Genomic DNA, 24,393 nt, shown 5'->3' with positions numbered 1-24,393 from the left:
TTACAACAGGTAATATATTAATAATATATTATGAACGCATTGCTAATACATTACAGCTGCTTTGCTTAAAAATCCTTTGCTCTCAGACTTTTGCTTAAAGTACAATGGCGTTACATTAAGTGACGTTCATAAGGCACATACGTGCATATTGCTAGAGGAAGGTACGACCGACCGACCGTCCTTCGCACCTTCCCCTAACATATGGATAGCTAAGGCAACTAAAATCACGAGGCACTATATAAAAATGAGATCCAAAGTACACAGACAACGATATGAGGCTACAATTATGATTTCCCCGAGATCTTGCCCGTCCCAGCCGTCCCTACCTATAGTACAGTACATATATCCCCTACATCTAATGATACCCATTCGTCCCACTGGCCGCTACAATCCGGTCCAGTTCCTCTTTCCTCTCCCGATACAGTTCCTGCGCTTCCCTCTCCCTCTTGCTAATGAACCCAACCTCGGCCCTCAGCCCCTCCAGCCGCGACGCAATTGAGGCTTCCTCTCCAATTTGCAGCGTGCGGAATGCATCCAACGAGTTCGTTGCGGTGCCTAGCGCCTCTGTCGCCTCGGATATCTTCTGCCGCAACATCTTCTGTCGCTTCTGGTACCCTCCCAAGTGCAGCGCGAGCTTCTTCTCGAGCTTGTTACCGCGCTCAGCGGTGGTGGTGATTTCGCTCTGGACGGCCTGCCAATATGTTAGTTTCGGTGAATGGAAAGATAGACGCGGGATTGGATGTCAGGGTACTTACGTCGAATGCTTGCATCAGCAGCTCCCGCTCAGTAGGCTCCTCGTCTTCGTAATCGACAAGTGCAGGCGCCAGTGCTGAGCGGTGTAGCTCATTCCACGTCTTATCGAATATCTCCGCGCCCACGGCAGAGCCGTCGCGAGAAGACTCCACAGCAATCGCCAGCCTTGCCTGTGCGAGCGCATCGTCCTCGAACAAATCAAGCTTCTTCGGTTGGCCTTTGAGTCTCAAGCCCGGAGCGGGGTGCTTCGCCGCATCATTTCCGATGAGGAGTGTCATCTCCCGTGCAATGATTGCTTGAATGGGGTCAGAAATCGCAGACACTTCCTTCAGAATCGCATCTATGTCTACGAGGGCAGGACGCGGGAGACCTCTCTGGAGAACCTGCGTCTGGCGCTTGCGCTCAAGGAGCTCCTGTGCTTCTCTGATCTGCTTGTTCCTCCTGTCTCTGATTTCCGCATCTTCCTCTGATACCTCCCCACGTGCGACCTCTTGTTGCTCTTCAGGAAGCTCGAGCTCCCATTCTGTGTCTTTCGGTTTTGGTAGGGAGGCTAGGCCTTGCTTAAGTTGATGCTTCAGTGCCATCTCTCGGAGTTTCATGTCCCGCGGCGTGGCGCTGACGAGTTCCATGTCGCCTTCGGTGTTGATGGCAAAGTTGTCTCGCATTGGCGTTTGCCCAACACCTGGTGTGCGCATGGGGGTTTCCCCAATACCAGCACCGCCGCGAAATGGCGTGGCCATAGGATTAGGTGTTTCTATTTGACTTTTGCGGGGAGCCACGCTTTCAAAGCCAGTGCTGCCAGCGCCTTCGTATAATGGAGTATTGTCGCCACCGAGCAGCGACGATTTAGTTTCGGTCAAGGCTCGAATATTCTTGATCTCGTTCGCGATACGATCTTCCTGGGCTGGGGCTCGAGGTGTCCGGATCGGCGCCCCTGTGTTAATCGTACTGTATGACCCAACAAGACCCCTCGTTGCGTCGTTCTCGCTGGCACGCGCCATCTGGTTTGCCCGTTCTCCAATCATGCCCATCTTCACAATCTCTTCCAGCTCACCCTCCCCAACCTGTGGCGAGGGCAGAACGAGAGCCCGTCTCTTGCTGCTCTGCTCAGCCTCTCGTATTTTTTGCATCTGTCCGGCCTTAATGGCGGCTTGGTATGATGCGGATGGTGCATCTTTCTCAGTCTTCTTCCGCTTACGGTCCGGGTCCTCGTCCGCGTCCCCTTTCCGCTTGTTCGCAAGTTGTTGTTTTCGAGGATCGAATGATTCCCTTTGCTTTTCGTTGATCGCCGCCTCTTCTCCGGTGTCGTAGAATCCAGGGGCAGCTTTCTTTTCGAATGGGATGTCGGCATTGTAGTCCATCTGCCCCTTCTTTCGGCTAACAACCTTGACGTTGATTCCGGCATTCTTGAGTTCGCGACGCTTTTGAAGCACAGCTAGTCTCCGAGACTCCTCTAGCTGGCGCTCTCGAGCCTTCCTCTTGGCCTTCTTTCCCTGTGTATTCGCCAAACGAGCACGCGCCTCGCTCAGCATCTCCTTTTCGTCCTCATCAAGATCTATCGTGTCGGGCCTGGCAGGTTTCGATTCTGGGTCGGGATCCACCTCGCCCGGTCGTAACTTTCGTACATCGTCCGCTGATGGCGCTTGTGCTTCACCACCTACCCCAGTGAGTCCCAAATCTCCAGCCTCTCTTTGTTCTGCTTCATCGAGTAGTTTCTGATATCGTTCCAAACATTGGTTCGCGGTTCTGCCGACGAGAGGAGCGAGCGTGCGCCATTGTGTCGGCATAAGCTTTGCCAGATGTAGGAGCTTTTCGTCTTCCTCCTTGCTCCATTCAACTTTCCGGATGCCGGGATCGAGCCATTCGCTCCATCGCGCTTTACATTGCTTTGGAGTCTTCCTGGCCAGGAGCGACGAGACTCGCGCCCATTGCTGTAATCCGTACTTCGACTAGTTATGAACGATTAGTTGACAAACTCCAAGGCAGGAATGCTGATGGGTGGCTTACGACCGACGCCTTCAAGATCTCGTCTTCGACGTTAGTCCAGACTCCTCCCTTGACGACAGGCATCGTGACGGTGGCGGTTGAGATATGGGCGGACGGCGTTGAGGGGTCGAGTGGTTGACCTCATCCAGCCTCATCACCAAAGTATCAAGTCGCGGAACCTTAGCGCGATGGTTATAATCACGTGAGTGTCAAATGCGGACTAGCAAAATTCGCCCGATTTAGCTTTTCTGGGGTAATGGCACGTGATATATATCCTCTGCTCGCTAACCATGCCTACAATTGTCTTTCTGTATAACATGCTTACAGAAAATCTTCTAATATGATAATCATTGCTTATAGTAGGCGGGGATCTCTATTTTCAGCTGCAGTTGCTATTCTCTCCAGGCTCTAGAAACAGATGCTCATCACGGCGATTCTGACGACTTCATGGAACAACACGGACGACTCTACAGAAGTCTGTATGAGACTGTCATAGAGTTCTAGATAATGGAATTGCTTTTTTTTGTTCAATTTCTCACTATCGGGTTTATCAAAATGCCCCATAATACTTATAGCAGCTAGCGATCATTGATTAACTTTTTGCTCGCACTTCCTATAGACTCATAAAACAGTCATTGAGTTGTCCCACAGCCCCTACTGACTTGAAAGTCCACGATCTTTTCTCATATCTTGTTGTTTACTCCAACCTTGTATTGGACATTTACCATGAAAAACGATGGCCCCGTGGCCACAACCTCTGAAAAATGCCGCAATGGATCGATTATATAATACTTCAACTAATCATTATACCTCTATACGCCTTGATGATGCTGATGAAGCGATTTTACAGCCTCGTTCATGGGAGCAGGCCAGTAGTGGCTCGTCAGCAGGCAGAATTCGGGCCAACCACGGGTCTACCCCGCCAACCACCCCACCATCACTACACGCCTTTGCCGGCGTCATCACCAAGGTTGTAAGCAGAAATTCAGCCTTCTTTGCTTGAAATAGCCAAAGGGGACAATTACGAAGGTCAAGCTAAGTAATGATTGGAGCTGTTAGAGCCGTTTGTGCGGCTTAGGTCAGGTAAGCCTTCCCCGCCTTCAAAGCTTCCATCGATCCTTAGCGGGACATACCACCAACCAGAAGACAATAAGGGGTTATATAGCCCAGACTACTCCCGATTGCTTCCCCATTGAAAGTCTTCAAGAAGGAGTTCGACTTCACTACATTCCACAATGTCATAAACGGAGACTTGAAGACCACCGAAACCACCCGCCATGCCATTAACCCCCACACCAAGAAACCCCTGGGTGAAGTTCCTCTCTCTACAGCCAAGGATGTCGACGACGCAATTGCAGCTGCGCGTGCCGCTTTCCCCAAATGGAAGAAGACCAGCTTCGAGGAGCGCGCTAAAGGTCTGAACGGCCTTGCAGCAACTATTTACGAATACCAACAGGGATTTGTCAAGCTCAACGGCTACGAGCTGGGAGCACCGGTTTCGATTGCCGAAATTCTTGTCCACATGGGCACCGGATGGTTGTCTGAGACTGCGAAGCTCCATCCCAAGGACGAAGTTGTTGAGGACACCCCAGAACGCGAAGTCATCGTCCGCTACTTGCCCCTCGGTGTTGCTGTTGGAATTGTGCCCTGGAACCTACCTCTTTACTGCACAGCCGCGAAGATAGCCGCCGCCATCATCGCTGGAAACTGCATCATCATCAAGCCCTCTCCATACCCCCCATACTCTGGCCTCAAGCTTGTCGAGATGGCCCTTCTGGAGTCGTCCAAGTCCTTAGTGGCGACGACAGCCTCAGCCAACTGTTGACCGAGCACCCAGGTGTCGATAAAATCTCTTTAGCTGGCTCCACCGCCACCGGAAAGAAGGTCATGGAGTCGGCCTCCAAGCCCCTAAGAGAGTCACGCTCGAACTTGGTGGAAACAACGCAGCGATCATCACTAAGAACATCGACGTTGCCACGATTGCTCCCGCGCTCGCCGGCGTTATATTCAGCCACTCGTCTCAAGTTTGCCTTGCTATCAAGAGGCTCTATGTCCACGAAAGCATTTTCGAGGAGTTCCGTGATGCCTTGGTAGCTGCCGTCTCAAGGCGTTCAAGCTTGGCGAGGGCGTTGGCGAGGGCGAGAACGACCCAACTGTAAATATCGGACCAGTCCAGAACGAGATACAGTATGAGCGTGTCAAGGGATTTTTCAATGATATCGAGAAGGAGGGATGGAAGGTGGCCGTTGGCGGCAAGATTGACGAGAGCCCTGGTTACTTCATTAACTACTGTCATTGATAGGCCTAAGGAGGACTCACGTATTGTGGTCGAGGAGCCATTTGGTAAGGGATTCTTTTACGCTCCTGGAGTAGTAACATAGGTCAGTACTAACTAGTACAGGCCCAATTCTCCCAATCTTATCGTGGTCCGATGAGGACGATGTCATTGCTCGCGCGAACAACAGCAGGATGGGTCTTGGAGGGTCTGTGTGGTCTATTGGTTAAGTTGAGGCACGCCGCATTGCAGAGCAAATCGAGGCGGGCTCCGTGTGGGTTAACTCCCACATGGAAGTCACCTCGAACTTCCCATTCGGTGGACACAAGGACAGTGGCATCGGCTACGAGAACGTCCTAGGCGGAGTCAAGGCCTACTGTAACGTGCAGACCTTGTACTTGAAGAAGTAGTTCATAGGGATAGCTAAAATCCAAATTGAGAAATAAATCCCATTTTTACATCATTTCAAAGAAATTGAATCATATAATTAATATATCCTCGCCAGCTAACACCGTGGCCTTGTGTTCTACTTACAATTTCGAGTCATTTACAAATTTACTTGGGCTGCGAAGAAGCTCATATGCTTGATCGACCATTTCCCGCACAATGTCTCCAGCAGGTTGGTTCAACTGTGTGACGAGGCCACCCACGTACCCCATAGGCCTAAGATCGAAATTTAGTCAGCAAGTATTCTTATGCCATATGGCACATCGATAGGGACAACTTACATGAAGGTAGCCTGATCCTCGATCTCCGCTGTCGACTTCCCCTCTTTATCATACTTCTCAAGCTCCCACTGGAGGGGCACAATCCCCTTTCCAAGCAGCTCTTTAATCTCCCCCTGGCGATTCTCTTCCCAGTTCTTAATATACGGCGTGGCATAGTGCCTCACCGGGCGTCCCGTGAAGATCGTCGTCTTGATGACCTGGTCGAAGCCCGCCTGAACAAGCGTCTGCTTGTTGTGCTCCGACGCCCCCGACTCCTTCGACGCCACGAACCGCGTACCCACCCACACAGCGCTCGCACCCAGCATCAGCGCCGCCGCCAAACTACGTCCGTCAAAGACACCACCACCGGCAGCGAGGTAGACAGGTTGGCCCGTCAGCGGCGATCTGTACGACTTAATCGCGTCGGCGACAGCGGGGATGAGCACGCTGAAAGGGATGTCGCCGGTGTGTCCGCCTGCCTCGCCGCCCTGGGCGACGATGATGTCGGCGCCGATCTGGCAGGCCTTGTGGGCGTGTTTAGGATGGCCGACCATGTTGGCGTAGAGGACGCCAGCTTTGTGGAGTTTCTCGACGACGGCTTTGGGGGGGACACCGACGGCGCAGACGAAGACTTTGGCGCCGCCTTCGATGATGACATCGATGAGCTCGTTCAACTTGCCTTTTGCGTAGTCAACCTGCCTACTACGTTAGAAGGTGTTCGGTTCAATGAGTTGGCCTCGGCAAATTTACGTTGGTTTTCCGAGCGTTTCCGCCAACTTGAGGGATGAGGAGGTCGACTCCGAATGGGGCGTTCTTGTCTACCAGGAGGCTCTAGATGGGTATTAGAACTATAACCAAGTATCAATTCAAATGAGACCAGCCTTGAGCTCATCGATCATCTCCTTCAACTGGTTTGGAGAATATCCAACCCCGCCAATGACGCCAAGTCCACCAGCATTGGAGACCGCAGCTGCCAACGGCGCTCCTGAGGTCTTCCCCATCCCGGCTAGGAATATGGGGTGCTGGATATTCAACAGCTTCGTGAGGGGCGTAACGAGCGACATCTTGGTTTACGATAAAAGATAAAAATAAGAGTTATGGTAGTTACAGGTATTTAATTCTTTTATTTGGACATTGTGAGAGGAGCTCCCAAGGTAGATGGTATATATATGGCTACTCGACGGCTATCATAATATGGGGTAACGATCCTCTTGCCGAGTTGGTCGCATTGCTAGGATTGAGTCCACCCAAGCTGCCACTGAACATAGGTGACCTGAACATGGGGTGTAGCCTCGGTTGACCCAGAAATGCTCCACTTATTAGTTGGGGGGTGGTCCGGGAAGCACAAGGAAGCATGCGCGGGGCATATGTTATCAACGCATTTTAGTACCAAATTGGACACCGTAAATAGTTTATCTATCTGATACAAATCCTACGATTATACGACAACGCTCTCGAATATGGCGGTTTTACAGCTTGCTCGGCACCCACTCAGGCTTCTTCTTCTGCGCGAACGCAACCAGCCCGATTTTCATATTCGGGGCAGTGCCCAGCTGGTAATCATATCTATCCGACGTAATCTGTGTGGCTCTCTCAACACTGCCTGTCTCCCATGCCTCACGCAGTCCGCTTCTCGTCACGATGATGGCGTCGGGCGAGAGATTCGAGATCTTCGCGGCGAGCTCCAGGCTTTCTGTCATGAGAGTGCTAGGGGATTTTGCTACCCTGTTGATAAGACTGTATTTCAGAGCTTCTTCAGCCGTAAGCCGGCGACCTGTCATCGCAATCTCCGAAGCGATTTGAAGGCCACAGTTGCGGACGACACGGGGCAGTCCACCAGCAGCGGCGTACAGACCGACTGACGCCTCTGGTAGTCCAAACGACGCAGTTGGGGAAGCTACAACAAGATCACTATCGACTCGTTAGCTTTTGCCTAAAGTACAGAATGAGGTTCCTAACCAGTTAAGCGTGATCTCGAACCCTCCTCCCAGTGCGAACCCATTAACAGCAGCAATAACCGGCTTCTTCCCAATTCTCCTGCTCAGGCCCGCAAACCCTGTCCTAGGGTGCTTCATGGATGACGCTGGTGGTCGGTTGACCTTGAACTGGCCCTGCTCGATGAGATCCTGACCAGCGCAGAAGGCCTTCGGGCCCGCGCCGGTAATAATTGCGACGCGAAGGCTGGGCTCATGGTCGAACCATTGGAAGAACGCGTCCATCTCCCAGTGGCCCTGCGCGTGAATGCAGTTCATGACTTTTGGGCGGTTTATTGTGAGGAGGACAACATGTTGAGCTGGGTAGCTCACAAGGTACGCGTCAGAGGTTGGGGGTTGGGATTGTAAGGTTGCCATGGTTAATTGAGGAAGCTGGTCGAGGTATCGATGAATATGATGCTGGGAGAGTTGAATTAGACGCCGATTCCAGAATTCAAGACAATTAATTAGCTATACTAGTTAGTCTTGAAGCTCCTCCCTCGGTAATAGCTTGGATGTGATGGGCTTTGGCACACATTAACTCCTCGGCTCGGCTCGGCTGGATCTGACCCCAATACTGGCACAACGGTCTGGCCTACGCAATTTCCCCACAGTTGTGGTAATCCGATCACCGTAATCAGTCTCTTCGGGCAAAGCTTCACAGTAGAGTACAGTAAAATATAATATAGATCAAATTGAATTACTACCTAATCTACGGGCCTACGTACGCTATTTGTGCCTGGGGAAAACCCCCAAAACCACCCTGACGAGTTGAGCTTTCTGAGCTCAGCTGAGCCTGAGTCAGTGGCTCCCAATCGCAGCCCACCGCCGTATCCCACGGGAATGTCCGTTTCCCCCAACACCCACTGGCATCCACGCCATTTATCTGATCCAAGCTGATAACTATGAGATATAATAACGAAAATGCATGTGGGTTATTCAATTTTAGTTTAGGGATAAGGAGGTATGCATCATTGCGAAAACCATGCTTTTGACCATGCCGCCCCCTCGCTATGGTCGTGAGAAACTACAAAGGTGAGAAATGATAAGCCTGGCTATGCAATCATTTGAATTGTAGGATAACATAGCATTAATTTCCATTTGGGTCAATTTTATGACAGAGGAAGGTAGGTACGCTTTTATCGATGAAGCATGCTTAGTTGGTAGCTGCAACTATTGTCCACGTCTATTGCCCTTGCACCAGCCACAGTAGGCTTTCTACCCCCCTTCGCTTTTCCAAATACACCAGAATGATCATATCGGATCCTGAAACTACTACCTTTAGTCATTTCAAGAATGAATCCATTTTGCGGCAATTTCCTATGGGTCTGACGGTTGCTGCTTCTGCCTCTTTGGTTCTGGCCCGTCCTCTGTCGATGGCTCTGCCTTTGGAACCTCTGGTAGATCATCAACGGTTGTGTGGGACTCGGAAAGGTTTTCAGAAGCACCACTGATGGCCGTCTGTCCGGCTCCAACAACTCCCGCTTTCTCAGCTTTGTCGCTGTCTTCAGCCTGTTTGCTCTCGTTGGCTTGGTCTCCTCCCTTCAAATCTTGCTCTGCTGGTGGAAAAGCCTGGCTATTATATATCAGTAAATCGCACTTGGACATCAAATGAAGTGACTTACGGAACCCAATCGTTGTATGCATTGACATCCTTCACCTCAAATGTGCAAAAAATGACCCTGTCGATCTTATCTCCGGAAGCACCCTCCAGGAACCCTCTCACAGCCTTAGTTGCAACAGACGCAGCATCTTGGCTTGGGTAGCCGTAAACACCAGTACTGAGACCGCTAAATACAACACTCTTGCAGTCATTATCAACTGCCAACTGAAGGCTTGTCGTGTAGCAGCTAGCCAGCAACGCAGCGCTCTTTTCACGGTCTAACCTCGAGTAAACCGGACCAACGGCGTGAATAACTTTCTTGCAAGGCAACTCATAAGCACCAGTAATCTTTGCACTGCCAGTTTTACATCCACCTAGAGTGCTGCATTCCTGCAAGAGGCCGGGGCCAGCTGCAGCGTGAATTGCTCCGTCGACACCGCCTCCTCCGGCTAGATACTTGTTGGCTGCATTGACGATAGCATCAACCTGGAGTCTCGTGATATTGCCGCGAAAAATGGAAACCTTATTGTTGAGGAAGTCCGATGGCGTTACGGAAGTGCTAGTCTCGGTCGCTAGGGGTGAGAGCTTCTTGAGCTGGTATAGCTGCGCAACGGTTGGAATATCAGAGAGTTGCGTCGCCATCTTGGCTGTTGAAAATATCGAGGATAGACGTTTGGAAAGATATGATGTTAACATCAAAGGGGGTGGATATTTATTTTCTAACTCGAGGTTGAATAGGACAAAGAATAGTGGTTAACAAAGAATAGCGATAATGAACTGACGAATTGGGCAATAACAATCCCCAAGGCACAGTACTTTCAGGTCCGTGCGAGGAAGGCGCAGCAACCGTATCTCGTTCGGGTAACGTACGGAGGTGTTGTTCATAAGTTTTGTGAGTGGGTCGGGCTAGGGCCCCCTGCGTAGGCTGGTTTGGCAATTCTGGCCAAAGTACCGATTCTCACGCGTCACGAACACTTGAGTGTGAGAGCAATCAATTCTGTAGAATAATGAGTAGAGTAGATACCTAAACCCCTATATAAAACTATACTATAAGCCTAGTACTCTGTGTGCATACCATTTGCAGCAATTACTGCTGCCATACGTGTAGGCATACTATTAAGGAGAGCATTAAGCTCAGCTTCTCCAACTTGCTCCCATGCTTCCTTAACAGCTACACGGAGCTGGTCGTAGGACATATGTTCTGGATGATTATCTTGTAGATAATTCTTCATAATATGCCACACCCGTTCAATTGGGTTGAGATCTGGTGAATACGGGGGCCATTCTATAGGGCAAATACCACGGGATCTCAACTCTTCATATGTTGCAGCTGCTCTATGACCTGGAGCTCCATCTTGCATCAATGTAAGGCCTGGGTATAGGCGTAGCCAGCCGTGGATTAGAGGGACAGTATGAGCCATATAGGACTCAGCTCCTATTTTCCCATATTCCTTCTCCCAAAATAGTATAGGACCCTTTCCAAGACCACCTGAGAAGCAGCCCCAGAACATCCAACCTCTAGGGATTGTTAGTAAATCCTATAGTAAATAGGAGTCTCTTACCTTCTCCGTTGTACTCTATCTACAACACATGTATCATCCCACATTTCCCCTGCTTTTCGAGTAACCCATGTACGAGTATGGCGGCCTCCCGTTACCCACGTCTCGTCATCCAAAGTATCCTATTCCAATCATTCCGTACCCAATCCTTATGTTCAATAGCCCATGAAAGTCGCTTTTGTCGATTTGTCTCTGAGATAATAGGCTTCCGCATAGCAATCCCTTAATAATTATTAGTCTATATAGTAGTAAAGTAGAGAGGGATACTTACGTCGATTATAGCCTCTCACAGACAGAGCGCGGGTTAGGACAAGCCGTGAGCATGGAATATTAAGAATGCGTATTATATTTGTATATGGCATACACCTATTCGTGCGAGATGAGGCTATAAACTAAATAACCTCTTGAACTTGCTCATCGGATAGGATAAGTGGCCTACCCGAACGCTTCTTCGGAGTTGGAGGGCCCTGGCAAGCATACCAAGCCTGCCGTTCCGTGCAGCCAATATAGGCTGCAATTTTTTGGAACTCCCAATCTAGGGAGCATAGTAGTGCGCAACGAAGCCGCTCATCGCGAGTAAGATGAGGCATTGTAGTTATTGAAAGAGTATGAATTTCCTACATATAAAATACAATAGTAGGAATTTTGACGCGTTAAAAAGGTACAAACAAGCCTACGCGTGCCCATGCTCCAACCCATGCCCAACCCCCGGTCATCTCATGACCCACTTACAAAACTTATGAACAACACCTCCGTAAGTCGTGGCGTAAGTGTTCTAGTGGCGTACGTGTCCTATTTCGTGAGGACTACCAACTTCAAACTCAAATTACCTAACGTCTACTATAATACAGTCCTCGTCCTCACTTTCAATTGCATCTAAGGCTTCATCTTCAACATCCTCCTCACTTTCAGCTTCATATAAAGCACCTTACTCCTTTTTCTGCTCTTTTTACCTACAGGCTTTTTTGTAGCTTTTTTAGCCTCTATGTCATACTGACATTCGTTGCACTCAGTTTGCTATCAAACTCGAGAGCAAACTTAGAAATCTCCTCCTCAAACCTACAAGTCACTATACATATTTTGGCTTATCACACCAACAACAAGAGCAATACTACTCAATGATTGCTACAACCCTCTATGATTCATTACACGTCATCACTCATTAGTTACTGGGCCGATATTACCACAACCCTCTATGATTCATTACATGACATCACTCCTTAGTTACTGGGCTAATACTACTACATGACATATCTCTATCAACTAGAGGCCTAGGAACATGAACGATAGCTCCAAAAGCTTCTACAACCATCTATGATTCATTACACGTCATCGCTCCTTAGTTACCCACAAGATTGGTTAAGTTATGACATAATTTGTCTATAGGTACTCTGACCTTGGACCTCCTTTTCACTTCCTATAGGCTAGGAACCCAAGAGATGGTTCTATGGGATTCTCTTACGTTGCAAGCTAGTTGTGGGTCGCACTTGATTTCTAATACATTTACCAAGCTGTAACGCTGACTTCTAAATGATAGAAGACACAGAGGTTTCTTGCGTAAGGTTGACTTGACAGAGGAGGCAGGGGATTAGACACAAAGGCTTTCCAAGTAACACGTTACAGTATTGTAAAGAATACTATATTGAGTTGAGCACGAAGCTCCTATCTAAGGAAATACTATCTACTTATATAGTGGCGTCGTGCCTCATGGGTAATCTGGATAGTTGGCGGATAGCTAGATATTCAGGATAGTTCGTGGATAGCTCAACTATCCAATATCCACTAGTTTCTGCAACTATCCATTAGCCCCGTCACATGGCAGCCTACCCCGCTTGCCACCTGTGACTCACATGTCACGTTACTAGGCCCTGGTCCTGTAACCATGATGTCACATTACTAGGCCCTGGTCCTGTAACCATGACGTCACATTACCGTAGCCGTAACACAAGCCTGGTTAGTCATGGAAAGTCATGGAAAATGAGAGAACTACACTCCTTTGGCAAAAATAGGATTGCCCTTTCCTTAAGAAAGGGCAAGCAGACAATACAGTAAATCGACTATCACATACTTCTGTTACGATGGTCACGGAGGTCAAGAAGCCAGTCCGGAGAATAATAAGCTAGATTGAATCTAAAGAGAGAAGAAGAAGAAGAAGGAAGGAAGGTGAGGCTATTCCTCGTAATATACAGTTGTCTGCTTAGCGGTTGTAGCCTTGGTGGCTAAGGCTGCAACCGTAACAACCATAACAACCATAACAACCATAACAACCATAACAACCATAACAACCATAACAACCATAACAAGCTGTAAGCTATAATCGTAACAACCATAACAACCATAACAAGCTGTAAGCTATAATCGTAACACTACCCCCCCCCTACTAAGATTGATCTCCTGATCAAGAGTAAGATCATTGTGGCTTCTGTGGGTATTTTTGGTGGAAAGCTTGTGTGAGTTCAGGTGCATTGTTGAAGTTTGTAGCGGGATACCAAGTGTTGTCTGGTGGGTGGTTCTTCCATGCTGCCATATAGAACAGCTTCTTCCATGCTGCCATATAGAACAGCTTCTTCCATAGGAATTTAGAATCTAGGATTTCTTCAACTTCCCATTCAAGTTCATCTTCTATAATGATTGGCAGGGGTGGTTCATGGTGCTGGCCTTGTAAAGCATCACCTGAGTCAAGTCGTAAGAGGTTGCTGTGAAAGACAGGATGTATCTTCATGCTTGGTGGTAGCTCTAATCGATATGCCACTTGCCCAATTCGTTCGAGAATCTTAATACGGACCAACTTGCTTGTGATTGAGTTTCTTTGATGGCCTCTGAGTCCTGATATTTCGTGTAGATAGCCATACTTACCTGATATCTTGGTGCAGCTTTCCTGCGTTGATTTGCAAATGTCTCCATGCGAGTTTGCGAGAGTGCGATTTGGTCTTGCAGAAATTCCCAAATATCTTTCATGCTTTGTATCATATCCTTGTGTTCCTGTGGCGCTATTTGGAACTCGCTGTTCTTAATATCAAAACTCATTCTTGGCTCGAAGCCCTTATTTTCAAAGAATGGGCTGATTTTTGTAGAGTCTGAAGGTAGAGCATTTGCTGCAAATTCTGCCATGCAAAGATATTCGACCCAGTTGTCTTAGAGATAGTTAACATGAGCTCGTAAATATCGTTCAAGTTCTGCATTGAACCTCTCAGTTTGCCCATCCATTTCTGGGTGGAAGGCAGTAGACAATTTTGTTATAACTTTCCAAACTTTGCAGAGGATTTTCCACACTGCAGCCACGAACTGGGGGCCTCTGTCTGAGATGATCGAATTTGGTAAACCATGGTGTTTTCATACATGTCGAAGGAGTAGCTGTGCTGTTGCTTCTGCAGTTGTGCCTTCTTGGCCTGCAAAGCATGGGATAAAATGGCGTTCTTTTGTAAGTCAGCATGCTACGACAAGGATAGCATTGTTTCCTTCACACAATGGCAATCCTGTAATAAAGTTGAGTGATATGTCCTGCCACGGCTGGCTGCCAACAGGGATTGGTTGAAGAAGTCAATTATAAGCATCTCTTGTAGGTTTTGATCTTTTGCAGATATGGCAGTTCTTGATGTATTGTATAATTGTCTTATCCATCTGGGGCCAGTAATACTATCTTTTGATGACCCGAATCATCTTCCCAATGCCAGGGTGTCCCATTGCTGGTTGGTCATGAATTTCTTGTAAGATTTGGACATGAGCACTTTCTGGAACCCAGACTCTATTATGATAATATAAGAGCCCTTCCTTCACCTCGCAATATGCTAGAGCTATGTCTGGACTGTTTCGTTCTCCATTTAAGCTTCTGAATAGTGTCTTTGCATAAGCTGTCTTGAAGTTGTGCAGTTTGGATTTTGTCTAGAATACTTGCTTCCTGTAGGTGAACTGGCGCGAGTTGGATGTCTTGATTCACCTTAGCATCTTAGAATTTCCTTATCTCTTGGAGGTCTGGATGGAGTCTCTTGAGTGGTAGCAGGGTTTGAAGCTGTTGTTTTTGGTGGTCATCTTCTTCGTTCCCTTCTGGTCTATCTCCTGGTCTTCGAGTTAATGCATCTGCTTTTCCATTCTGTTTCCCAGGTCGATATATGATTTGAAAGTTAAACCTTGACAGAAACTCAGCCCATCGAGCTTGCCTTCGAGTAAGTTTCTTTGTTGTCATGAAGTATTCAAGACTCTTGTGATCTGACAAAACTTGGACTGGCATTGCTGTGCCCTCGACTTCTGGTCTCCATGCTTCGAAGCATCTGATGATGGCGAGTAACTCCTTGTCATAGATTTCGTAATTGCATTCTGCAGCTGCCATCTTTTTTGAGAAGAATGCAACTGGATGTAGGATTCCCTTGTCATCTTTCTGTGACAGTACCCCTGAGGAAATAAAATCTGAGGCATCAGCTTCAACATAGGCTGTCTTCTCTCTATCGAAATATCGTAAGACTGGGGCTTCTGTGACAGTCTTTTTCAGAAGTGCTGACATGCTTCTGTCCATTCGAAGACATGGTCTTTTTTCGTTAAGTTGACGAGTGGTTTCATGATGTTTGAATAGTTCTTGATAAATCTTCAATAGAACACACAGAATCCGATAAAAGCTTGCGTGTCCCGTAATGATTTTGGTGCTTTCCAATCGAGTATAGTGTTCACCTTTCCAGGATCCATGCAAATTCCATTAACTCCAATGATGAGTCCTAAGAATTTTGTCTCTTGAACGAAGAATTCACATTTTGCTATATCTGCTTGTAGTCCTGCTTCTCGAAGCTTTTGTAGAACCATTTTGACATGCTTAACATGTTCCTCCTTACTTGTGCTATAGACAAGAAGATCGTCCATGTATGCAGTGATGAATTTGTTTATGTATTCCATTAATGTTTCATTCATATATCGTTGGAATGTTGCTGGGCCATTCGTAAGTCCAAATGGGAGAACTTTGTATTTGTATGATCCAAATCGAGTTTTGAATGTTGTCAGATCTTCGTCCTCCTCTGTCTGCATGCGAATTCGATTAAAGGCATGTCTAATATCAATCTTTGTAAGATATTTGGCACTCGTGATTTGAGCCAATGTTTCATCAATGAGGGGAAGTGGGTATGAGTCTTTCCTTGTGATTGCATTTAGTTTGCGATAGTCTACGCAAAATCGAAGTCCACCTCCTGGTTTGCGTACAAATAACACAGGTGAGGCAAATGGTGCTTTGCTAGCTTCAATGAATCCTTTGGTAAGATTGTCCTCCACGTATTTCTTTACAAGATCAAGCTCTTCTCGAGACATGTTATAGAGTGGTGCATGCCCTAGTTTTGAGTTCCCTTCTAACACAATGTGATGGTCTGCATATCTGTGAGGCGGGAGCTTGTCTGCAGCCTGTTTTGAGAACACATCGAGATTTATGGAACTCCTTTGGGAGGATCAGTTTTGGGTCGATTTCTTTCGTTTCCTCCTTTGCTTGTTCAGCGAGTATATCTTTAAATGATACTGTAAAAACCTTAACTCCTTTCTGCTTCTGAAGCATATTGAATGGTGCAGCTCCAATCATTGTAACAGTGCATTTGTTCTTGTTATAGAGGTTGGAGGGCTGGCTTCGGAGCTTCTTTATCTTGTATTTCCTTCTCAGCGTGGGGACTTGTAGTTTTCACTTTTAAAGTGTCTGTTGGTGTAGTGTGCTGGCAGTGACCCTTTGTAAAGATGACTTGGTCGTTTACCATATTGAGTGTGACTCCATGCTGCTTCATCCAAGCTTTCCCAAGAATGATAATGTTTCCCAAGAGTAGTAATGAATAGAGGGCATAGACTTTCAACGTGATCTCCAATTTGTAGTCGAGGGTATATAGCATGTGTAACTGTAGGTGCTGCAACTCCATTATATCCTTCGATGTTCTTTGGTTTTATAAGTTGGATAGGAGAGATGTTCTCAATTTCACAAATTTGTTTTGCGTCGACAGCATTCACAAAGCTTCCACCTGTTGCACCACTATCCATTAAGGCTTGCATGACAATTTGATTCCTTCCTATTCTGCAGGTAGCTAAGAATGTAGTGTCATAGTCGAAATGGGATAATGATGAGGCAGAGGAGGCAATTCTTGCTGTAGAACCTCTAGTGACATCTTTTCTAGAGGCTATTCTTTTCCCGACTCATACTGGGTAGGATCCTCAGTATCAGAGATCTCATTGAGTCTGCCTTTCTGTTTCTGAGGGCAGTCATGAGCACGATGGCCGCTTTCGTGGCAATGGAAGCATTTGCCAAGCTTCATGAGCGATTCTTTCTCAGGATCTTGGTGGGGAGAGCGGTAGAGCTTCTTCTGTGGTGCCACTATTTCAACAGCAGTACTAGCAGTAGGGCTCTGGCCACTCTGCTTCTGGTAGGCGAACGGCTGTGGCTTCATTCTCTTCTCCTTTTCTTGAATTCTCTGTAGGTTTTGGTCCACAAGCATGCATTTCTTTGCGAATTCATGTAGGGTGGTAGCTCCCACTTCTGCAACAAGGGCTTTCTGCATGCCTTGGTTGATTTTAAATCAGAGATCATCAAGCAAGGTCTCTTCTGAGTAGTCCAGCTCTGCAGTGAGTCTCTGGAATTCAGCCCAGAATGTTGTGAAGGTATTCTTGCCTTGGTATAACTTGCGATACTCAGTTTGTGCAGTGTGTCTCCTATCGGGGTCGCTAAACACTTTCTCAAGGAGTTGGAGGATTTCTTCTGCTGACTGAAGCATGTTTGGTGAGGTAATGCGAAGCCTTGGGTTCACATGGCGAACTGCGAGTCCTCCTAGTCTGCTTTGGAGATAACTCATCTGCATCTTGTCATTTGGGAAGTGGTCGATGTTGGCTTCCAGCTTGAGTCGGATCTTCACAACCCAGTCTTCAAAAGCTGGTTCAATCCCATCCATAAGAATAGGAGGATCCGGAATGCGAGCAGACTGGTGAGGTGCTGCATTGCGAATAGGAGCTGTATTCTCAAGATATTTTTGAATGCCTTGCAGTTCAGTAATCTTTTCATCCTTGTCTTGAATTTCTTCTTGGAGCTGTAGAATAGCATCATTTCGCTCTGCAATAGTAGCATCAGAAGCTTGACCGACGATGAGGTAGTCCTTCATAATGGCTTTCAACATTGACCAGGCGTACTCTTGGCTGCTAGGTGACAGCTTTTGGAATTCAGTGTAGGTGTTGACATTCCAATTCCTCATCTGGTGGCCGTTTGATAGTATAGACTGGTGTCTTTCTTGAGCTGTTTTGCCCATCCTCTTGAAATCTTCTTGGGCTTCGAGGAAGTCATCTTGAAGTTCATCTCTTTTCTCAGACTCATCTGCCAATGTTGTTTTCTCATTTATAGACTCATAGTCTTCTGGGTTTCGGTCAGCCATCTTGGCTTTTTCTTTGGCTGTGTGTGCCATAGCAGCTTTGCTATTCTTTCGGTTTTCGTATTCAGTAAATCAGACTCGTATCGCCAAAGGCCCTATTGTGCAGTTTGTCGACTGTTGGAGCCACTTGAGAGGAGCGCACTTCCCTCACAGCTATATTCCTTGTCGAGCGAGCATTGTGAAAGGTCTGATCTATGAAGTCTGTGGTGTTCTGGTGTTTCTGGTGTGTTCTGTGGTGTTCTGGAATCGACTTTAGGATATGGTTATAGGGTTTCCAAAGAAGGGAATTCAAATTTCAGTATCAAGGTTCAGGCTCAGAGAGCAAAAGAAAGGTGAGATTCAATCTTATGTTACGATGGTCACAGAGGTCAAGAAGCCAGTCCGGAGAATAATAAGCTAGATTGAATCTAAAGAGAGAAGAAGAAGAAGAAGGAAGGTGAGGCTATTCCTCGTAATATACAGTTGTCCCGCTTGGCGGTTGTAGCCTTGGTGGCTAAGGCTGCACCCGTAATAACCGTAACAAGCTATGAGCTATAATCATAACAGGTTAAGTGCTAGGGTGCAATGGTTCGAAAACGCGGCATCAGTTGACATAGATTTCATCTGCAATATCCCATAATATACCATGGCTAGGTGTGTAAGGATGCCTTCTCGTCTCTCACTCTAAGGAGCAGACTCTGAGTAGCTGCAGGTCACATGTGATCATTTGGGTGGGCTAACTGAGTCGGATGGGTTTCGGGTACTTGAGGGAATTGACTCATGGGGTTCCCCCTGGGTGTGATCATTTGGGTGGGCTAACCGAGTCGGATGGGTGGGTACTTGAGGGAATTGACTCACGGGGTTCCCCCTTCATCTTTTTTGTATCCTTCGTACTAGACCTATAGGATAGCATCTGTTTAGCCTCCGACTCGCACTCTCATATGCTATTACTGTGAGCTGGGTGCCCTGTGTCCTTACAAGGTGCATATCCACTATTTGTTAGCACTTTAATCCACTTTAAAAGCGTCTGTTCTTACATAGGTGATAACAATTGCTATTGTTGTTAGGCTTGTTGCTATAATGGTTGTCCTTTAACACGTTAAAGGACTGTGTCTAGCTAGAGTTGTAAAGCTTTTGTAGCACTATACGAAGATTTGTACAAGCTAGATTTAACTCTAACAACAGCTTCTGCTAATAAGACTTCAAGTTCCTAAGTGTAATGGTGTATGCACCAGATGTGAGAATCCAGCCACCCAAGGAAGGGGATGATTTTACTAAGACAACACACCGTCTTAGGAAACAGAGCCAAAGGGTTGTAGCTTAGACTATTCCACAATGCAGCAATCAAGTGTATGATGTAGTGGAGTGGTTTAGACAAGTTGTACAAATGTTGAGTCTGAGAACTCAGGGATAAGTCAGAGGTTAGCACCTCACTGACTTTTCAGAAACAAGGAGTAACAAGATCAATGCTTGGAAGCTTGGAAAAGACGTGGAAGTTGTTACGATTATAGCTTACAGCTTGTTATGGTTGTTATGGTTGTTATGGTTGTTATGGTTGTTATGGTTGCAGCCTTAGCCACCAAGGCTACAACCGCTAAGCGGACAACTGTATATTACGAGGAATAGCCTCACCTTCCTTCTTCTTCTTCTTCTCTCTTTAGATTCAATCTAGCTTACTTTTCCCAGACTGGCATCATGACCTCCGTGACCATCGTAACATAACCTACATAACACAAACAGATCCCTAACTTTCCCCTTAGGCAAGAGTGGGTTCCACGCTTTATAAAACAACATCTGCATTTAAAAAACACCTCGCAACTACACTCTCACACTTAAACGAAGCGCAACTCACGAAAGCAGAAAGCTGAATGGTTATCTACGTACATCAAAGCGAGAGCGAGTGCGCTATCTACTCATAATATTAAATCTGCGTAGAGAGGCGGTAGCCTGCGAACCTTGACGGGTGATCCGGATGGTGACGCTTCCACAGACAGATGCAACAGATGACCGACCAAAAATACCAACTGAGTACGATATTTTTGACGCTGTCTTTTAGAACAGCAGTCAGCCTGACTGTTATATACTGCGCAAAGCAAATGCTGTCTTGGTTGCGGCTTTAGAGACACGTACAATCCTAAATACGGCTACTACTCGATATATCCGTCGGTTGGCAGATGAGACCGCGCGTCTTAACACACGCAACTTCCTACACTAACGCGAAACCGATAACCTACGATCAATAATACAAACACGACGAGCACAGAGCAAAGGGAAACGGCCAGTTTAATGGGCAAATTTCATATTACTACAGAGGAATTACGCTCCTAAGTCATTCGGCCTCCCCCACTATCCCGGTTACGCCGTTTACGCCATGACTTACGTTAACACGTTTGAGTACGGAAACCTTATTAAGCCCTAATGCTTTTTGTTGGACTCCTAAAGCAGTTTCAGTAAGCTTAGTATCAAGTTCAAGCGCGCGCGTTTGCACTTATTTACTGCAACACTTACGCCACGAGAACACTTACGCCACAACTTACGTTATCGAGCGACAAGGCTGAAGCGCGGGGCAATGAGATCGTCGGAACATTTCTGAGTCAACAAACGAGGGGTCCCACCGATAAAGCAAGTCAACGTCGCTCAAAAACAAAAATCTCACAACAGGTGTCGCAAACTACTTTGTGTTGTCAGCACGCATTTTTGGTACAACAACACACGTCGTAACGATTATACCGAGCTATTGACGTCATGGCGGACGCAATTACAGAAGGAGCAGCGAAACTCCAGCTCGATGAGGAGACGGGCGATATGGTCTCGAAGGGCGAGCTGAAGAAGAGAGTAGCAAAGCGGGCAAAGAAAGCAGCGACAGCTAAGGCAAAGAGTGAAGCTCCTCCAAAGGCAGCAGCAGCTCCAAAACCCGCCGCCGAAAGGAAGGAGGACGTCCCAGTCGACATCAACGCCATCTTCAAAGAAGGATTTCTCGACCGTGTCTACAAGGAGCGCCCCGTAAAAGATGTCTACACTCGTTTCCCACCTGAGCCAAACGGATACCTCCACATTGGACACGCAAAAGCTATCGCTATCAACTTTGGATTTGCGCGTTTCCACGGAGGCCAATGCAATCTGCGTTTCGACGATACGAACCCCGAGGCCGAGGAGGAGGTCTACTTCACCGCGATCAAAGAGATAATTTCATGGCTAGGCTTCACACCCGCAAAGATCACCCACTCGAGCGATAACTTTGAGCGCCTATACGAACTCGCTGAAGAGCTCATCCGCCGCGAGAAAGCCTACGTGTGCCACTGCTCCGACACAGAGATCAAGCTCCAGCGTGGCGACGAAGGCAAGCGTCCGCGTTACCGCTGTGAGCACGCCGAGCGCGACATCGAAACTAACCTTACCGAGTTCCGCGCCATGCGCGCCGGCAAGTATGCGCCCAAGACCGCCTTCCTACGCATGAAGCAGGACATCACAGATGGCAACCCACAAATGTGGGATCTAGCCGCCTACCGCGTTCTCAACGCAGAGCACCACCGCACTGGGGATGCATGGAAGATCTACCCCACCTACGACTTTACGCACGGTCTCTGCGATTCCTTCGAGGGCATCTCCCACTCCCTCTGCACGACCGAGTTCATCCAATCCCGCGTCTCCTACGAATGGCTCAACAAGTCCCTCGAAGTGTACGAGCCCATGCAGCGCGAGTATGGCCGTCTCAGCATCTCCGGCACCGTCCTCTCCAAGCGCAAGATCGCGCGCCTCGTCAACGAAGGCGTTGTGCGCGGCTGGAACGATCCGAGGCTGTACACCCTGATCGGCATCCGCAGGCGCGGTGTCCCCCCCGGAGCCATCCTCGAGTTCGTCAACGAGCTCGGCGTCACGACAGCAGGAACCACCATCCAACTTGCGCGCTTCGACCAGACCGTGCGACGCTACCTCGAGCGCTCCGTCCCACGTCTAATGCTCGTCCTGACCCCCCTCCGCGTCGAGATCAGCGACGCCGAGCCCACCGACCTCGTCATCCCCTTCTCCCCCAAAGACGCCGCGATGGGCACACACACCCTCCACCTCACGAAGACGGTGTTCATAGATGCCTCCGACTTCCGAACCGAGGACAGCAAGGGGTACTTCCGCCTCGCGCCTGGAAAGTCCGTTGGGCTGCTTCAGCTCCCCTTCCCTATCAAATGCACATCCTTCACCCTCGCCGAGGACGGAAAGACAGTCTCCTCCGTCTCGGCTGAATACGACCGCAGCGGCGCGAAGCCGAAAACTTATATCCAGTGGGTCCCCGAGGACTCGCGCAAGGTGGAGGTGAGGATGTATAACCAGCTCTTCAAGAGCGAGAAGCCGGATGAGGTCGAGGGCGGGTTCATGAAGGATGTTAACCCGGAGAGCGAGACGATTTATGCGGATGCGCTTGTGGAGCCGGGGTTTGAGGAGGTGAGGAAGCGGGCGCCGTGGCCGGAGGCGAAGGAGACTGGGGAGAGCAAGTTGGGTGATGGGGGGGCGGAGACGGTGAGGTTTCAGGGGATGAGGGTATGTTGTTTTTATTTGTTGTTGTCTATTTATCTATCCGTTGTGTTCTCGATTTCCTATGTTATATTGTCTACAATGCTAACCGTCATAAACAGGTCGCATACTTCGCCATGGACAGCGACAGCACGCCCGACCACACTATCCTAAACCGCATCGTCTCTCTCAAAGAAGACGCCGGGAAATAAACCGCTTCATCCTGCGCCACCCTCTCTCTCCTCCCCTCCTCCCCTCGCTTTACACCCAACCCTTCCCCGACTACTCAACACTGCCACTCCCCTCCTCACCATCCTTATCGCCACTGTGGGGTGCTAGCAGTACCACACAACACCACCCAAACGGCCGCGCATGAACCCGTGCAACCCCACATGTGCGCACCCGCTTCTACGATACATCAATCTTCAGCCCTCCCGCTACCTTGCTACAGTGCAGTAACGTCACAAGCTGACGCTGACGCATGAGAGAGGGGCCGTCCGTTTGTTCACTCCTCCTTGTTTATTCGTTCGCGTTGGCTGGTGGGAAGGGCTGGGGCTGGGGGTCTGTGTGCGTGTGCGTATGCGTATGCGTTTGGCGATTTCGTTCGGCTGTGCTGGGTTGGTTGGGTGAGCGAAGTGGCCGAGGAGCGAGGTGGCGGAGGAGTGGATAGGGTAGGGGTGTGGTGTGGTGTGGTGTATGTTGCATTCCTTTCCATCTATCCATCTATCAATCAACTACGGTATCCAGTATCCATCTCCTGTTGTGGCCGACTGACCGCCGGAAAGCAGCGATCATTGTCTTTATGGCTTCCGCCCCGGTGATGTCTCAGTGTACGATTCCTGTCTCCACTCGCGCCTCTTCGCCGTTCCTGTCACCGTTCTGCATCGCATCGCATTACTAGCTGTCTTGTCACTGGCACTGGCATCGGAATCTGCATGTCGGTGTACCCACACATACCTCCTTCCAAATCATCACTTACATTCCCATCCACACACATCTACACATCCGTCTACATCTATACAGGGACAGACGCAGAAACCCCTCACACCCCTTCACAACCCACAGATATCAAAGGTTACAGACAGTAGAGTAGAGAGTAGAGTAGTAACCAGACATTAATATTCTAATCAAACACACGCCCTCGCAAGCGAGGTGGTGGTGGGATTATCTAAGACATTATCCTCGTCCTTCCCCGAACCCCTCATCCCCCTCACCCCCATCCCCCTCATCCCCATCCCCCTCATCCCCATCCCCCTCATCTCCATCACACCCCAGGCCCCATCCATCCCATGAAAGTATAAAAAAACATTACTGTAACCAACTATTTAGTACAAAACAAGCCACAGCCACAACCGCATCCACAGACCATAAATCCAAAACAACAAAAAGGTATTAAGTAAGGTAAGCATATACTGTATGTCTCCCCCGCCCCATCCCCCCGCCAATTATTTTTTATAAACCCCCCCAATCCCATCCCATCCATCTCCACAGTACAGCAACCCGTATCAAACTCGCAGACACTTTTTATCCCACCCGTGATATACCGCCCAAGCCCATCCCCATACCCATCCCATGATCCAATTCATAAAACACACATCCCCCGCCCCTCCCACACAGAACAAAAAGAAAAACACACCCAAAAACGCCAAAATGCACAGTGATGTAATATGATAGTACAGACTCTCCCC

General features: G+C 48.3%; 7 protein-coding genes across 7 annotated transcripts; 2 read left to right on the top strand and 5 right to left on the bottom strand.

Annotated features, from left to right (window-relative positions):
- Positions 1-272: 272 nt before the first annotated feature.
- CEF1 (Pre-mRNA-splicing factor cef1) lies at positions 273-2,896 on the bottom strand. The gene is made up of 3 exons (XM_024470328.1): positions 2,761-2,896; positions 756-2,702; positions 273-691 (listed from the first exon to the last, which is right to left on the bottom strand). The coding sequence occupies exons 1-3, from the start codon at positions 2,821-2,823 to the stop codon at positions 356-358; spliced, it is 2,346 nt and encodes a 781-aa protein (XP_024321545.1). The 5' UTR covers positions 2,824-2,896; the 3' UTR covers positions 273-355.
- A 579-nt stretch (positions 2,897-3,475) lies between these two features.
- Positions 3,476-5,244, top strand: VC83_06737 (uncharacterized protein; the record flags this gene model as incomplete). The annotated part of the gene is made up of 6 exons (XM_024470327.1): positions 3,476-3,712; positions 3,792-3,822; positions 3,939-4,527; positions 4,598-4,763; positions 4,847-5,012; positions 5,141-5,244. 6 exons carry the CDS (start codon positions 3,476-3,478, stop codon positions 5,242-5,244), a joined length of 1,293 nt encoding a protein of 430 aa, XP_024321538.1.
- A 300-nt stretch (positions 5,245-5,544) lies between these two features.
- VC83_06736 (uncharacterized protein) lies at positions 5,545-6,785 on the bottom strand (the record flags this gene model as incomplete). Its single annotated transcript, XM_024470326.1, has 4 exons — positions 5,545-5,677; positions 5,743-6,416; positions 6,472-6,552; positions 6,603-6,785. The coding sequence occupies 4 exons, from the start codon at positions 6,783-6,785 to the stop codon at positions 5,545-5,547; spliced, it is 1,071 nt and encodes a 356-aa protein (XP_024321539.1).
- Positions 6,786-7,190: 405 nt separating this feature from the next.
- On the bottom strand, positions 7,191-8,072 carry VC83_06735 (uncharacterized protein; the record flags this gene model as incomplete). Its single annotated transcript, XM_024470325.1, has 2 exons — positions 7,191-7,632; positions 7,681-8,072. The coding sequence occupies 2 exons, from the start codon at positions 8,070-8,072 to the stop codon at positions 7,191-7,193; spliced, it is 834 nt and encodes a 277-aa protein (XP_024321536.1).
- A 626-nt stretch (positions 8,073-8,698) lies between these two features.
- VC83_06734 (uncharacterized protein) lies at positions 8,699-10,097 on the bottom strand. The gene is made up of 2 exons (XM_024470324.1): positions 9,320-10,097; positions 8,699-9,270 (listed from the first exon to the last, which is right to left on the bottom strand). Exons 1-2 carry the CDS (start codon positions 9,991-9,993, stop codon positions 9,015-9,017), a joined length of 930 nt encoding a protein of 309 aa, XP_024321537.1. The 5' UTR covers positions 9,994-10,097; the 3' UTR covers positions 8,699-9,014.
- Positions 10,098-16,984: 6,887 nt separating this feature from the next.
- VC83_06733 (uncharacterized protein) lies at positions 16,985-17,362 on the bottom strand (the record flags this gene model as incomplete). Its single annotated transcript, XM_024470323.1, has 1 exon — positions 16,985-17,362. The coding sequence occupies one exon, from the start codon at positions 17,360-17,362 to the stop codon at positions 16,985-16,987; it is 378 nt and encodes a 125-aa protein (XP_024321542.1).
- A 2,999-nt stretch (positions 17,363-20,361) lies between these two features.
- GLN4 (Glutaminyl-tRNA synthetase) lies at positions 20,362-23,860 on the top strand. The gene is made up of 2 exons (XM_024470322.1): positions 20,362-22,732; positions 22,828-23,860. Exons 1-2 carry the CDS (start codon positions 20,945-20,947, stop codon positions 22,915-22,917), a joined length of 1,878 nt encoding a protein of 625 aa, XP_024321543.1. The 5' UTR covers positions 20,362-20,944; the 3' UTR covers positions 22,918-23,860.
- The last annotated feature ends 533 nt before the right edge of the window (positions 23,861-24,393 follow it).

The sequence above is a fragment of the Pseudogymnoascus destructans genome (assembly GCF_001641265.1).
Source record: "Pseudogymnoascus destructans isolate 20631-21 unplaced genomic scaffold scaffold_19, whole genome shotgun sequence".
Classification (NCBI taxonomy): domain Eukaryota; kingdom Fungi; phylum Ascomycota; class Leotiomycetes; order Thelebolales; family Thelebolaceae; genus Pseudogymnoascus; species Pseudogymnoascus destructans.
The sequence above is the reverse complement of the archived record's forward strand: the minus strand, read 5'-3'. Positions and strand labels throughout refer to the sequence as shown.

Bases quoted from the DNA above. Each gene is read 5' to 3' on its own strand.
- CEF1 (XM_024470328.1), bottom strand. From the start codon at position 2,823: ATGCCTGTCGTCAAGGGAGGAGTCTGGACTAACGTCGAAGACGAGATC. The intron at 2,703-2,760 runs GTAAGCCACCCA...GTTCATAACTAG, and splicing joins AGATCTTGAAGGCGTCGGTC to TCGAAGTACGGATTACAGCA. The intron at 692-755 runs GTAAGTACCCTG...ACATATTGGCAG, and splicing joins TGCTGATGCAAGCATTCGAC to GCCGTCCAGAGCGAAATCAC.
- VC83_06734 (XM_024470324.1), bottom strand. From the start codon at position 9,993: ATGTTAACATCATATCTTTCCAAACGTCTATCCTCGATATTTTCAACA. The intron at 9,271-9,319 runs GTAAGTCACTTC...GATATATAATAG, and splicing joins GCATACAACGATTGGGTTCC to CCAGGCTTTTCCACCAGCAG.
- GLN4 (XM_024470322.1), top strand. From the start codon at position 20,945: ATGGCGGACGCAATTACAGAAGGAGCAGCGAAACTCCAGCTCGATGAG. The intron at 22,733-22,827 runs GTATGTTGTTTT...CGTCATAAACAG, and splicing joins TGAGGTTTCAGGGGATGAGG to GTCGCATACTTCGCCATGGA.